Source organism: Rhinatrema bivittatum, chromosome 1 (genome assembly GCF_901001135.1).
Source record: "Rhinatrema bivittatum chromosome 1, aRhiBiv1.1, whole genome shotgun sequence".
NCBI classification, from domain to species: Eukaryota; Metazoa; Chordata; class Amphibia; order Gymnophiona; family Rhinatrematidae; genus Rhinatrema; species Rhinatrema bivittatum.
Genome location: NC_042615.1, coordinates 88491354 through 88506718, shown reverse-complemented (window position 1 = coordinate 88506718; position 15365 = coordinate 88491354). Strand labels below are relative to the sequence as shown.

Here is a 15365-nt window from a genome sequence, read left to right as displayed (position 1 = left end):
ATTTTATATTCTTCTTCCTAGCCTAACCATTGTAGTAACAGCTCTTGGCCAGGGCCAAAAACTGTGGCTTCCTCAACACCCACTGTGTGCATCCTACCTTCAACTAGTTGGAGTCACCATTGAGCAATGGCTGAAATTTCCTCCGCTCCCTGCAGCCCTGAGAACAGAAGTGCTAACCTAGGAATGAAACTCCTATCCTCCATGCAGCAGCACGAAGCCCTGTCACTGAGCTTACCCCCAGTCATCTGGGAAGAGGGTCACTGTGACACGAAGCTTGGTTTCTACAGTTTGAAGGCCAGACTTGTTCATAAATAACCATCTTGCCTGTATTTTTTTACAACTTTGGAGACAGGTAAAATAAAAAGATGTATGTATATATGTTTCAGATATCAGCATAGCCCTACTTTACTACTATTGCTATGGAATTTTTTTCAAACGTTGTAGCAACGATACAACCTGAGAGTGAGAGACGTCATTTCTAGTACAATGCGTACCTGCTTTGCTGTATAAATGTTGCACTAGCTCAGCCTTCTTAGGGCTGCAAAGCTTTTGGTTAATACTGTTAAATTACATTGTTTCAGAGAAGGGCAATGGTAGACAGCTAGCAGTGCAGGAAGCCATCTGTCCTCACCTTCCCACAGGAGGGAAAAGGCAGATTTAATACACTTTATACATGTATTCCTTTCCATGGGTAAGATTAAATTAAGGAGGATGGTTAAAACAACACAGGCATTCAACTTTACAAAAGGTATGCAGGTAGGCAGGCTCAGCCTACATGAAGTGGATGAATTCAATACTGATAATCACAAGGCTATGCTCATCTGTTGCAGTAACAAGAAAATAATGATGGTTGAAAATATATGCATAATGTAATCCAATATTTAAAAAAATGGTCATGCTTATTTAGGCTCCAACTTGAAAATATAATTAAAAAGGCAAACAAAATATTTGTCATACATTAATTTAATTTAATTACAGTACTGTAATTTTACTGTACCTATTATGAGTAAAAACACTGAGATGGATATTAGCTACAGCTCTAGGCAACATCAAGTTAAAGTAACTGATTGTGCATGAACTAATTGTTACAAATGAAAAGAAAAGATGCCCACACCCTCCAATCACTTCATCAGCTTGGATTTGTGACTTGAATAAGGTATTTCCAAATATTTCATTAGAAAACTGCAAGGCCCCTCCACTTTCTGTTGTACAATGATCAGACCTATAGAAATATCCAGGGCAGCCTAGCACCTGCCAGCAACAGGACCCAGAGTGCATTAGATTTATCAGAGCATGAATTTAGCATTGTGATTCTGAATGACATTTTGGAGTAGTAGATGTGCACCCAAAGCATACTAGCAATTTCTAGTCAAAAATGTAATTTACTCTTACTCTTGAGTAATTAAAATGAACTTTTAAAGTATTTAAGCCCAGAAATAATTTAGTCTGTATTTTCTTTTCTGCCAAAAGCAGGAAGCTTTATTTTTTCAGCTTCTCAAGCGGTCTGCTACTTTGATTTGCAGCTTAAACAGTTACCAAAACCTGCATTAAAGCTGGAATTTTAGGTAGTACTGTGCTAGATCCTAAAACATCTGTACTAAACTTAAAATAATGTTTAGCCCCTGCAATGCTCCTTTACCATTAAACTGTATTTTCTTATGCTAATTCATAGGTGAAGGCAATGCATGTGAGATTATTTTTTTAAAACCCCTTCAAAACAAGTAATGCGTCATAAAGAATCGTTGTTCAACCCTCCCATATGTAAACTTTTGATCATCATAAAGGATTAAGCTTATGAAATACTTTAGTACAGAATCACAATATAATAAAATTTTTAAAATGAAATATTAGCTAATTTGTATTCTGATAAATGTTTTTAATCACTAAAAAAATAAATAATGCAATTTTGGGGGAAAAATATACACTTAGTGCAAGTTAAGAAGAAACCAGTAGTTTTTTCTTTTATTTTTGGACAACAATGGCTGGATGTTAGTCTCCAGGAAAAAAAAAAATTTCCAGTGATTATAGCATGCAGTTTAAGACAGGTGCAATTTAGCTGCATTGCTCCTGTTCTTTAATCAGTAGTATTTTTCTTACAGTGCAGGACAGTTGTATGTCCTGGTGTTTCCAGTAAACACAAAAGTTCACATTATCTGTTACTAATCTGAAGAAAGCAATAGAAACCAAAAACATATTTTGAAACTGTTTTGTGTCTAGCACGCAGGCTGCACAATTTCACGTTTCTTAAAACAAATCTGTACTTTCTTAAGCAGTTGGTGAAGTGTGAAATCACACATTTCAATGGCACACACACTCACACACACACACTTCCTTGTGATTAAACCTCAGTAAATCTCAATATGAGAAACTACTGCACCAAAAGGGCAAATCCAAAAGTGAGGGAAGCAAGAAGAAGAAAAAAAAAATGAAAGCTCTTCTGGAATGTAGAAAGGCGATATGCAATAACTGGACAAATTTATGAGTCAACAGGTCTTCCATGGAAAAATGGGTTTCCTCTGGCAGTCTGAAAGATGGCTCAATTCAGTGCGATCCCTGCAGAAAAAGGGTCGGAGTGTCTTTCACATGCTCATGGAACAGGCTAGCACTAGCCATCGGCTGCTTCCTGGGGAAGCTTTCACACTGCACTTATTTGGCAGGTCACATCCGGTGCAGTGGACTTGCACTTCCACTATGGCATATGAAAAGTATTACACTTTTCCTCTCTTCCACTGAAGAAACTCCCAATTTGCAGCAACACTGCTGTGTGCAGTGGTGCAGAAGCTCAGCTTTCATTTCCAGACAATCCTCTTAGCTTAAATCGTGTTTTTCAACAAATGCATCTCCTCTTCTGCTTCCTCTCTCTCCTCGACTATGGGATTCAGTTGAACATTATTGACTCGGGGTCGTGGTTTCCCATCTGGGCCATATGACGGAGGATATCTTTTTTTGTTATGATGCCAAGGAGGCGTCTAGGATGAATAAAGAGAGGATGAACATTAAATACAACAAGGGGATAAAAAAAAACAAAACCCTAAAGCTGTTTTGACCTTTTTGTTGACAGAAATAAAAAGGATAATATACAGAATTCTGATTTTCTAGTCTCAACAAAACACTGTGTAACCATCATGTAGCAAAACGGTAAATATGACAGTCACTAGGAAGCAAATAATCAGTTTTCCAAGATCAAAGCATAGGACAAGTATGTCCAGAATTATTGATAATTTATTATTAAGTTATACATTTTTGATTGTATGCCAACAAAAAAGCTTTTTTTTTTTTTTTTTTAAAAAGGCAGAAGGGGCGGCAAAAAGAAAGAACAGAGTGAACAGTAAAGAAAGTGATATTGCTCCTCTTTGAAAGGGATGTTTTCAAATGTTGTCATCAAGAAACAACAAGCTGCTTGATGAACTTATGACCTTGTATCCTAAAATCAAGCCCTCTTCCCCCATATTCTCCAACCCAATTTCATAGCAGCACTTAATTTTAGGAGTCTATATTGAAAACAGTCAATATCACACAGTGGTAAAAGCTTTAGAAAAGAATCAACCCCTTTGAAGTGAAGCCCACTGCTGAGAGAAAAACACGTTTAGGCATTGATCGGCTGAAATGATTTAGAAAATGTTACTGGTACCAAAACAGAATTGTAGAGTCTGGAAGAGTGAAGGCTGTGACCCTCTACGAAGGAACAAAATTACAGCAAAAGCAGAAGGCATGATCTACTGCCCTTGTTATTTTGGTTAGTACTTTTTAAAAGGAGGCATGAAACATGTGTGAAATACCTTACAGTGAGACAACATTGGAAGGTTTTGCTGAAGCAGCTAAATTTAGAGAACAGTTTAAAAGATTTCATAGGCAAGCAAAGGGAGGCCAGAAGAGGTGGGTGGGTGCTGGAGGAGAAACTAGATTGCAGGGCGGTTTCTAATTCATCCTATGACGCTGAACAGCAACTTGCCTGATTTTCCCCAACTTTATTGCCTCAATTTTTAAATGTTCCCTTATTGACTTTTTCAAAATAAAATGCACAACAAAACCCAAAAAAATTAATTCCTTACAGTTTCATAACACACATCGCATATGGTTGCTTCATTTTTTGTTGGTCATATTGCTGTGTCTTAAGATAAAAATAAAATATCCTATTGTACTTTTTAGACTTTTCATTAAGTATATTCTGTACACCTTTTTTGACAGCCAAACCCTGGTTTTAAAAAAATCTTTCTGCTGGCAATGCTGTATTTATGCTTTTATAATGACCAGCAGACTCCCTTTCATTAGTTTCTATTTATAATGATCCGGGTATTTAACAAAATTTTAAAATATGAGAATAAAAAAGCTTCTTAATGATTGTTTTAACTGCCTGAAATATCTAAAAACAATTGCTAATACTAGAATTTTAAGATTTGACTCTAAAGTGTGATGTATACAGTATATTCATTTACTGAGTGATCTGAGATGCGCGGGAGGAACTGGGAGGACTAAATCCCATGAAACTGGTAGATATAAAGTGTACTGTATTTTCTCATATGATGTATTCAATAGACATTGTTCGACAGTATTGCCTACAGTTGTGATTTATTCAAGGATAATGTACTTAATTGCATGTAATTCACAACTCTATTTTGCCCCTATAATTCTACAGTTTATTTAAAAAAAACAAAACACAAAAAACAAACAGGTCCAATCAAATTTATCTGGTGTTAATCTATGCTCACACAAAATCCTAGAGGAATGACATAGCTTGAAATTAGGGGATTTTGGTAAAAAACTTTGAGCCTGTTCCGCACAGGAGAGTCAGAAGACAGCTGGAGAGTAAGGGGATGGATCCTAACAGAGAGGCCAATATAATAAAACCCACCCTTAATCTGGAGTTCAATTTCAGCAGGGGTTTAAAATAATGTGCGTTAAAAACAGGAGGGCCCCATGGGATGCAGTAAACATGGATGCAAATCAAGCAGGAGTTAAAAAAAGAAAAAAAAAAAGCACGCTAAATGAAAAACGTGCTCAAGTGTGAGCTAACCTGAAAAATTCACACTAATGCAGAAAAATACTTTAGGAAGTGCTTTAAAACAGGAGCTAGGCACTTGAAGTTGGAAGGAGTGTAACCAAAAGGACCGTGCATGCAAGATGAGCAGTGGGCATCCCGACTTGGGCACAATCTCGCATAAAAGTTCATCTGGCAAGGCATGCCAAGTGAAACCAAAGGGTAAGCTCTCCAGGGGAGGCACCCACAGCAGAAGAGCACATACTTTGGTGCTGTGCATCCCTACTGGCTGTAGCTGCCAGCTCCAGAGAGCTTATCCCTGTGGCTTGAGGTGGAGTAAAAGTCAACCCACATTTCTGGTGGCCATGATATTCTATTGCTGTGCCCATGTGGTAGTGTCTAGTTGTTTCTACCACACTGGGCACAGCAACAGAATAACTTTGGCCACCAGAAATGTGAGTTTACTCCACCTCAGACCTAAAAAGAGTTATATTCCAGCATAAGCTCTCTGGGCTTGCATCTACAGTGAACAAAGCATAAGCTCTCTGGGAAAGGCACCATCAGCGGAATACTACTTACTTTGACTCTGGCATACAGCTCATCTGTAGGTGCCATCCCCAGAGAGTTTACACATTGTTTAGCTGTAGGTTCCAGCTCCTGAGAACTTACATTGCAAATTTAAGTACTTCCTGGGTCTGAGGTGGAGTCCCATCTTGGGCCCAACAATAAACACTGCCCACCAGAAATGTGAGTTTATTCCACTAAATTTCCAGTGTAAGCTCTCGGAGGCAGATACCAGTCACAGATTTGTTCTGTTATCCTGAACAACTGATCAGTACGCACATAGTGCTAGAGTGTGTAACGATTAGCTGTTGGTGCACACACAGACTGCTTTGTTCATCTATTTATTTAAAAGATTTTTATTACCCACCACTGCAAAAAAAGTTCAGAGTGGGGGTTCAATAAAACATATATATAGATACCTTCCCCAGAAAGCTTATTTTTATTTTACTTGGCAAACTGTTCCACTGTGGCTGCCCATTTCATGGAGCTTGCACTTTGTTTAGCTACCTGTAAAGGGTTCACTCCAAAGAGCAAATTCTTGCATCCAAGGCTATTTTGGCAAGGAATGGCAAGTAGAGTCGAAGCATAAGTTCTCTGGGGAAAGGTACCAACAACTAGCTTAACAAAGCATAAAACTTTCAAAGGGCGGGAGGGGGATGGACATGCAGCTGGGCCAAAGTGTATTCTGTTCAGCTGAAGGTGCCCGCCCCAGAGAGCTTATGCTTTGATTTTTATGGTAGCCAAATTATTTTATTGCTCTGTCCAGTCTGGTAGAAGTAGTTAGACACTACCGAACTGGGTATAGCAATAGTAGAACACGGCCATCAGAAAATATGAGTTAAGGTTTATTCCTGCTCTGACCCGCAGTTAAATTTCCAGCATTAAGAACATTTGCTTTAAAACTGTCTGCCCGTTAGCGCACCTTCCTGCATTACCGGGGCACTAATGTCTTCTTTTACATGGCATTTGCATGCATCTGTGGGTTTCTTAGGTGCTAAAACACTTATTATATACCTGAGTTAGTGTCGAAAAACCCGTGCTAAAATGAGTAAAAACTGGCAGTAGGCTCAGCGTTGCTTATGTTGGCCCCTTAGTAAATTCAGCTAAAACCTGGACAAGTAATTGGCAACAGAGGGTAGTATCAGCAAGGTGCCAGATTACAATCAGAGCCCCCTTCATTTGGTGTGCATATTCCATGTTTATTTGTCTTTTATTTTATAAAAATAAAGTTGCTTTTTGTTATTTCTTGTGGCTGGTTAATTTGGTTCTTTCGTTTTGGGTGGGAGGGAGCAGAACAGAACTTAATGATCAGTGCTGGGAAAAGTGAAGGGATTAGAGAATAGTGGGCTAAGGAGGGTAGGTTATGGGATCTGGGGGCTGGAAAGGGGATTTCAAACAGATAGAGAAGGGATCTCCAAGAGGAATCAGGGAGCAGAGGAGTAAGGATTGCAAGGGCAGGAAGGGGAATGAGTGGAGGAGAGGGTCCAAGATGAAGAAAGATCTGCTTCCTTCTGACACCAAGCCCTACGTCTCTCACTCACACTCTGCCCCGCCAAAACCCCTCTGCCATCCTCACATCCCTCCAATCCTCTTACACCCCACACTCCCTCCAATCTCCTCGCTCCACTTGCACCCACTGTAATTTCCTCATTTATTCTCTACAATCCATCCAATTTCCTCTTTCCCCCTATTCCCTCCATTCCTTTGTCAATGGCGCTCCCTCCCATCTCCCCACGATCCTTCAGTTGCTTTCTTGCCCCCACCCCTGTGATCCCTTCACCTGCCTTCATGCTTTCACCCAGCTCCAAAATTCCCTCTCCCTCATTTATTTTCTCCTTGTACTCTCCACCTTACCCCATTTTCTCCCTTTCCTCCATGATCAATTCATTTGCAGCTCTATCTCCTTCCCCTCACCTCATACAATTCCCCCCACCCCCGGCTCACCTTCCTCCTTGCAGATAGGATGACAATCAATGACACTGCAGTGTTTCACGCCATATCCTCCGTCTTCTGCTTTCATGGCCACAGTGCCGCCCTTTGACCTGCACAGTTCAAAGCTCAACACACTGCCCCTGGCAGCAGAGGACAATGTGGCCCAAGGTGCTGCAATGCCACTGTCCATCTCTTATCCTCAATGAGGAAGGTGAGGGAATCGGGGGGGGGGGGGAGGGGGGGGGGAGAAGAGGACACCATTGCCGCTTCTGATTGGACATAGCCCCCAGTCTCCCAAGGCAATTTAGCCAGGACTGGCCACTTTGTGGCCCTTACTGTGGCTGTGGAATCATAGACTGACCTTTTGATTCAGTGCTTTCATAATATGCAGATGGACTTGATTAAAAAAAAAGAAACTATAGAAGAATGCACTGAGGCAAGGGAGAAGGGGAGAAAGACAGAAACTGAGGGGAGCAGAATATGATGGGGATGAGGTACTATTAACTAAACAGAGGATTCTGTAGGTGATCATCTGCAGGCCTAGAAAAATATACAGATGGCTTGCTAGAGGCACTGGAGAAGTGGTGATGGGGAAATGGTATCAGAATTTAAAAATATGAGACAGAAGTGAAGATCATTAGTGGTAATAAAACCAAAGATCAAGAAAGATTTATTATCCTGCTATAGACAGGGAAAATGTAAATCAAACTGGGCTGTATGACGTTTATCTGCTGTTTCTTCCGGCTAACCTTTTTTTTTTTAATTAATTTGAACATACTGTACTGAGGCTTATTTACTATGAAGCATTACCCAATATAACCATAATTTTTGGAGAGTATTATCACCACTTCAGTTTTTTACTTTGTGAATCTTCACCTATTTAGAGAAAATATATTATGCCTCAATTCTGAATTTGGATACATCCTAATCTGCATAAAGTCCATAGCATAAAGAACATTTTAATGTTTGACTAACTAGAATCTATGTAGATTGTGATACATTTTATTGAACCACAAAAGACCAGAAGGAACCTGGTCTAGAAATCTTGTGTACTAATTACTCTCTCTCTTTTTGGTGCTTTAAATTGTATCACAATCTACCAAGATACCACTTTTTTCCCAGGACCAATATGGTTACTAGCATTCTGCACTTCTAAAGTTGATTTAGACTGAGACACATCTTGACTCTCAGAAGCATCTTGAGTCTCTGGAGATCCTGTTTAGAGAAGTTCTACAATGAGAGAAAGGCTTTTCTTCTTACTGACCATTGTTATAGGCTTTTTCTATTTTTAAGAAATGATGCAACTATTATCTCAGAATTTTGGGCAAGCTAGGACAACTGATCTCACAACTAATCTAGTTAACGCAGGAGTAAGCAGCTCTGGTCTGGTCCTGAAGTGCCACAATCAGGTTTGGTTTTCGGGGTAGCCATAATGAATATACATTACAGATTTGCATACAACGGAGGCAGTGCATGCAAATAGACCTCATGCACATTCATTGTGGATACCCTGAAAACCAGACCTGGTTGTGACCCTCCAGGACCAACATTGCCTATCCCTAGATTAACCAATGACGGGCACCTTTTTAGTTCTCAGTTTGTTTATATTGGCTTTGTACAGTATAATTCTCTTGTTAATGCAAAGCATAGTCTTAGTTGATTCATTATTTTATGCTTCTTACAAATATACATTTTTTCTCCTGTTTATACTACTGAGTCCCAGTTGCTTTTTCTCGGTTTTGGCCTCCAGGCCTTCACCTGCCTGAAGCGGCCATGGCTACAACCCAAACATTAGTGAACGACTGCATCAGGTTTCTAAGAAGGCTGGTGTAACTTACACAAAGCATCCATGGTTACCATCCTGTCATCACTGATTATGGGGGTGGGTAAATCTTTGAACAGCAGCCACACTAATTTTGGCAGCTGTTTGTATAAGTGCAAAGCTTGGTGGTATGAAACAGGAGGTGGCCGAGTTGTCAGACTAACTATGGGATTTGTAAGAACCAAAGATGAAAGTAACAATGCCTGGAATAGCCTACCTGTGTAGATAGTGGAGGATAGCACTATAATGGAATTTAAGTATGCCTGGGACAGAAATAGAGGGTAGTGTAGCAAAAGGGTTGGAAAGTTGGCTAAAAGATGTGGGGGGGAAGGAACTAGTGTTAGTTTAAGTTTGGGAATGTATATGTTTATCTACCCAAAGAACCAAAGAGGAAAGCAATAGGGCAGACTGAGGGGCCAATTGCTTGCTATCTGCCATCTTCTACTATGCTATGTAACATTCTTATAATGCTCTGCTGCCACTATATAGTCTTCCCAGGTACCCATGTAACAAAGGGACATATGGTTCTTCTTTAGGCATATATGGCAGATCCTGTCACTCTCCTATGGGGGAGTAGTTAGGAGCCCACTTTTCAAAAGGCATAAAATGCAAGCAAGGCAGAAAGCAAGCTTAATGATGCAATAAATAAAATATACGGCTTCTTTTTCTTTTCGGTGAATGTTTCAAAAGACATCAATTTTCTGTTACTAATGGGAAGAAAAACATCTTATCTTAGGAAGCACTATTTCAATTTTGATAAAACTAATATGCAATATATAGCAAATTATTTCTATAGTTAGGGAAGAGAATAAAAGTTCCTGAGTTTTTCAAAGGCTCAGATTCTAGATAGGTATTGTCTTATAGTGATGCAAGTGTGTGACATAGAAAAAGACTTACAGAGCAGCAAAGCAAATCTAGCAGATAGATCTGGATGAGAGCGTTAGAGTAAGAGCAGTATTAGCCTTCTGTGCCACTTAAAGGGAGTTTCAGGAATAATCTGTGTGTAAATTCTGTATACAGTTTCTGGTTAATTTGTAAGTGGCTGCTGCCTGGGACGTTTTTTGCTGTTCACAGGTTTCATGCTTCCTGCCTTCTAACGTGACTAGGGAGAGGAGGGGATGGATCTAATCACCAAGGGTTCCACGTGCTGCTTTAGTTGCTCGAGATGCTCTAAAATGTTCTTCTTTGTGATGATCCCCAAGACAATCCTGAAACAGATTATGTTATGCTAAATAAAAGTAAATAAATAAATGCTCTCGTCATAATACTTGCAGAGAAAGTTCAAGACAGTAGGGACTGCAGAGATGTCCTGAAGGAGTGAAAAGCTTAACAAATAAAAACAAAAGAAAATATAACGTTGGAAATGCGTTCTCTGAAACATTTCACCTTTTTTGTATCTTGGCGGTAGAATATTACGTATCAGCTTTTCAAACTCATCAAATAAAGTAATGCTGTTAAATCCAGGGTTTCTCAACTATGGTCCTCATGGGCCACAAACAGCTCTGGTTGTCAGGGTATCCAAGCTCTGAAAATTAGCCTCATTCTTGGACAATATATGCATACAATGTTCCCTGGGAATTACCTGAAAACCAGAGCTGTCTGTGGCCCTCGCCAAGAAGGCCTAAGGTCTAACCACAGTTGTCCTTTAGGCTGCAAGATTCCTGCAGTCTCTCCTACAGCTGTATCGGGGCGTCCAAAGTCAGGGCCTCTTCACACGCTTGCTTGCTTTGTCACATACCTGTTCTCTGCACTGCACACATCCTGGCCTCAATGTCCTGCAAAGCCCCTGTGCATCCACTCCTTTTTATTCTCCCATCTGAGACTCCTCTGTGTGACTTTAATGCTGAATGACCCCCTAATCCATCCACCACTTTTACTTTTCTTTCTTTCATTAACTTTCAAGTTAATTAGGAGAAATTAATCAAATGTATAGTTTGGTAATTCCAGTCACTCAATATAAACACTTCTAGAGAGTTACTGACTTTGATAGCTCCAAAAACATGAACAAACCATAGCCTGAAAATATAACTATTACCCAGACTGTTTTATCTGCTTTACATTAAAGTTTAGCAAATACCAAATATTTAAGAACAGTAGTCTGCAACTTGAAAGAAGTGTATGAAAAAAATTCACTTTGCTGTTATTTGTTCTTACAGAAAAATGATTAAATGTAGCAATTCTTCATGGATTTAAAATTGTTTCCCTTCAAAGTCTGGCATGTACAGCTCATAAGGAAGAAAAGTATTACATAAAGCAGGGACCACAGGATTCAGTCCTCACAAGTGAGTGACATTGAATGGAGCTTGTCCCAGAACTTTTATGTTAAAGTTTCAAGAAGTTTGACTGTGCCCTACTGGGCACAAGCAGGCTGGCAATGATACCACACGTCAGCCCCTCAATTTATTTATTTTTTTTTGCTTATACATAAAAATGCCAACTCCAAGGGAAGGGAGGCAGGTTTCACGAGGACCAACATGCTGCAGTCCTCAGACAGCCTGTTACAGGTAAGCAAGTCTTCTTTCTCAAAGGACAAGCAGGATGATAGTCCTCACAAGTGGGGAATCCCTAGCTACTGCCAACGGGAAACTATAACTTTTTGGTGGCAATAGGCTTTTTTTCATATTCCTCTTGTAAAGGGGCAGCTTGGAACAGAAATGACAGCCCTAAGAGAGAATGGAGTTTGGTTCTACAACTCAAAAGAGATTCTGCAGGACAGAACCAACTGTTGGATCAGGAGTTCCTATCCAAACAAACAATAGTGCGATGTGAATGCTTGTATAGCAGGCCCTCGTTCTAATCAAGATTGCTTTGCATCCCTTTCCAGGAACAGAAGAGTGGGACCTTCCTGTATTGGGGAAACGCAACAGTTCTACCACAGATGTGCTCCACTTACAGAATATCTGGTGGTCCAGAGACCATTCATGGGGTGCCAGGAACCTACTCAATCTGTTCATAAGGACATTCCCTCAGCTGCCAGATAAATGGCCCTAAGGACTATGCCCTGAAAGATGGCGCAGTCCCAGATCTGGACAGCCTCTTGACAATGGAGGTTCAATCCTGTGCCTCCCTGCTTGTTGATGTAATATATCGCTACTTGATTGTTCGTATGAACCAAGATTAATTTGTTGGTCAACCAATCTATGAAAGCTCTTATAGCATACCAAACCACCCTTAGCTCTAGGAAATTTATCTGATAAAGCTTTTTCTGAGCAGCCTACAGGCCTCGAGTGCAAAGCCCTTCCAAATGGGCTCCCCTTCCCAGACAGGACAATTTGTATTGAAGGAATTTGAAAAGGTATGCCTCTGGTCAGATTGGAATTGATCCGCCACCAGGACCTGGAGTCCTTGAATAGTTGTGTGATGCAGATGCTGTCTCAAAACTTCTGAGTGGCTTGCAGCCTCTGTGATCTGAAGGTTCACTGGATTCTCCTCATATGGAAGTGCGCTAAGGAAGAAACTTGGACTGTTGATGCCATGAAGTCCAACAACCTCACTTTGATCCTATGTTGTGGAAGGAAGGCTCTCGCTTGAGTCGTGTCTAGCAGTGCTCTGATAAATGCCAAAAGAGATGACAGGCTCAAGTGGGATTTGGGATAGTTGATGACAAACCCTATACCTGGATGGTTTTATACATTAATTCTGTGGCCCTGTTTTTGAGATATGCTCTTGACCAGCTAATTGTCCAGGCGGGGAACATATGTATGCCTGGTTTGCGCACATGTGCTGCCAGCATGGCAAGACATTTGATAAAGACATGTGGGGTTGACACTAGGCAAAGAGGCAGTACACAGTATTGGAGGTAATGATCCTCTACCACAAATCTGAGAGATTTTCTGTAACCTGGAACATCTCTAAGTGAGTATAAGCATCCTTTAGATTACATGTCCACGGCCAGTCTCTTTTTGAAAAAAGGGGATTAAGGTGCCCAGGGAATACATCTTGAATTTTTCTTTTTTTTTTTAGACACTTGTTCAAGGCCCTTAGGTCTAGGATGGGACAGACTTCCTCTTTTTTCTTTAGAATCAGGAAGTACTTACAATATAATCCCTGTCCTCTTTTCCTTGGTGGAACATGTTTGACTGCTTTGGTCTGTAAGAGAGAGGAATGCTCTTTCTGTACCACATCTTGATGAGATTTTCCCCAAGACAGGTCTGGAAAACTAATTTGGTGGAACCATAAATAGATGCAATCTGTACCCTCTTCATATTATGCTGAGGTCCACAAGTCTGAAGTTACACTGGGCCAATGGTTTATGTGAAATTTCAGCCTGCCTCCAACTAGAAGGTTGTCTGGCACAGGTACTGGGATCCAGGCTATGGTCTCTGCAATGTCAAAATCCCATCCCTGGTTTTGACCTAGGTGCTGGCTGAAGTTAAAAGGCTATTTTCTGCCTCAGATGAAGGTGGGAGGCCTGTTGGGTACCTCCTGGTAGAGGATGGGTCTGGCATAGAGAGTTGCTAAAGCTCTCTGATCTGTGCTACTGCTTCCTTGACCCTGTCTCTGAAGAGATTCTCTCCAGTGCATGGCACTTCCTGGACTTTTCATACTGTTCTGAAAACATCAACTGTCAAGCTGACCATGCATTTTCCACACTCTATTCCCTTATTTACCAGTGACTAGAGGTCATTGCACTGCTTTTGAGGAAGCTGCTTGGCTACCTTCTGCATCTGCTTCAGCAGGCTCCACATGTACTGCTGGTAAAAACAATCAATATGGGCATTAAGCATCGCACCTTTGAAAACCTCTCTCGCAAAAAGTAACCAGGCTTGATTTGTTTTTGTGTTCCGCAATTCCACAATTATGTCCAAGGTGGATCACTTTAAAACATACATAAAAATAAAAGCATACAACACTTTAAAAACTGTAACTCAGCTGAATCACATGCATTATGAAATCCACGGGGTCATAGTATATAGCAAATGCTTCCCTAAATAACAGTTTTAGTATTTTTTTGGAATGTCAGATAGTCAGTCAATCTCCTTCCGAAGGTTCTGAAATCCTTTCCCGGGGCACCAAGAAATAGGTTCCAGTCCTCTTGGACCTTTTTAGAGTGGATTCAATTACCAAAGATTGGTACAGTAGTGGCCTCTTTTGGAATCTGGGAGCATCCTGTAATAAGATAAATTGTTTCTGCCTTCTTATTCACAAGAACCACAGAGAGGGGATTATACCACATCCTCATCCCACTTCTGATGCTTTCACGACTCCACCTTCTGAAAGGGTCTGTTACATGCAAACACAAGGCAGTTTTCTGCTGAATGAGATTCAGCAGAGGTGAAAGGCAGAAAATCCACAAGCTAACTGTGGACAACGTGAAGACAACCAAAAATTGAATCCTACTATCGGTTCTCTTTAACCATGTATTTTTGTTTTGATTTTCCCAAAGATTGAGAAAGAAGAAATGAAAGAACACCCACCTGCAGTGAAGCATAGTGATGTGATATCGAGGTGTTTGGTGGATTCTTAGGGGCAACAGTGAACGTGACTTCCACGGGGAGGAGCCCCATAGGGAACTGTAGCACCAGGCTAGACTCAGATGCACAAATACAGAGAATATATCTTTATTATGCAGCTTGTATGGTTCACCAGAGGTGGCAGTAGAGAGTGGATTAGATAGCAACAGTCTGTGATCCTCGGCGGAGGAGACCCATCCCAAATGGTGGTAATAAGGCCCCGATGCAGATAGACAACGAGGAGCTGTAGATGAACAGACTGGGAAGTAGAACTCACTCTCTGTAGCTGGTAGGTAGAGTTCCAGCAGGTAGAAGAAATAGTAGCAGGCACCAGGATAGACACACAGGCCCTCGAGGAGCGAGTACCTGGATTCAGGATAGGCACCTGGAATAAGGTAAAGGGCCCCCGAGGAGTGGGTACTCAAGTAGTAGAACCCCGGGTGAGGAAGCTTCCAACAGCAGCAGAAGCGGCAGAGCAGCTTAGACGGGAACGAAACAATCCGATCACGATCTTTGCTAACTCAAATACTAGCAAGGATAACAGGCTTAAATACCCCATAAGGTGGGGAATGTCCGGGGCCACGCCCCCTGATGTCGCTGCGCACACCTAGGCGAC

General features: G+C 40.9%; 1 protein-coding gene across 6 annotated transcripts in view; it reads right to left on the bottom strand.

Annotated features, from left to right (window-relative positions):
* Window positions 1-947: 947 nt before the first annotated feature.
* Window positions 948-15365, bottom strand: part of CLCN3 (chloride voltage-gated channel 3) — a 176492-nt gene continuing 162074 nt past the window's right edge. For 4 of the 6 annotated variants that reach the window (XM_029573930.1, XM_029574241.1, XM_029574014.1 and 1 more), the window contains 2 exons: window positions 10429-10504; window positions 948-2969 (listed from right to left, as the gene is read on the bottom strand). In XM_029573930.1, the coding sequence (XP_029429790.1) occupies window positions 2814-2969; window positions 10429-10504 (232 nt within the window). In that variant the 3' untranslated portion in view covers window positions 948-2813. The remainder of the gene's footprint in view (window positions 2970-10428; window positions 10505-15365) is intronic. The other 2 variants (XM_029574169.1, XM_029574324.1) reach the window with 1 other exon arrangement.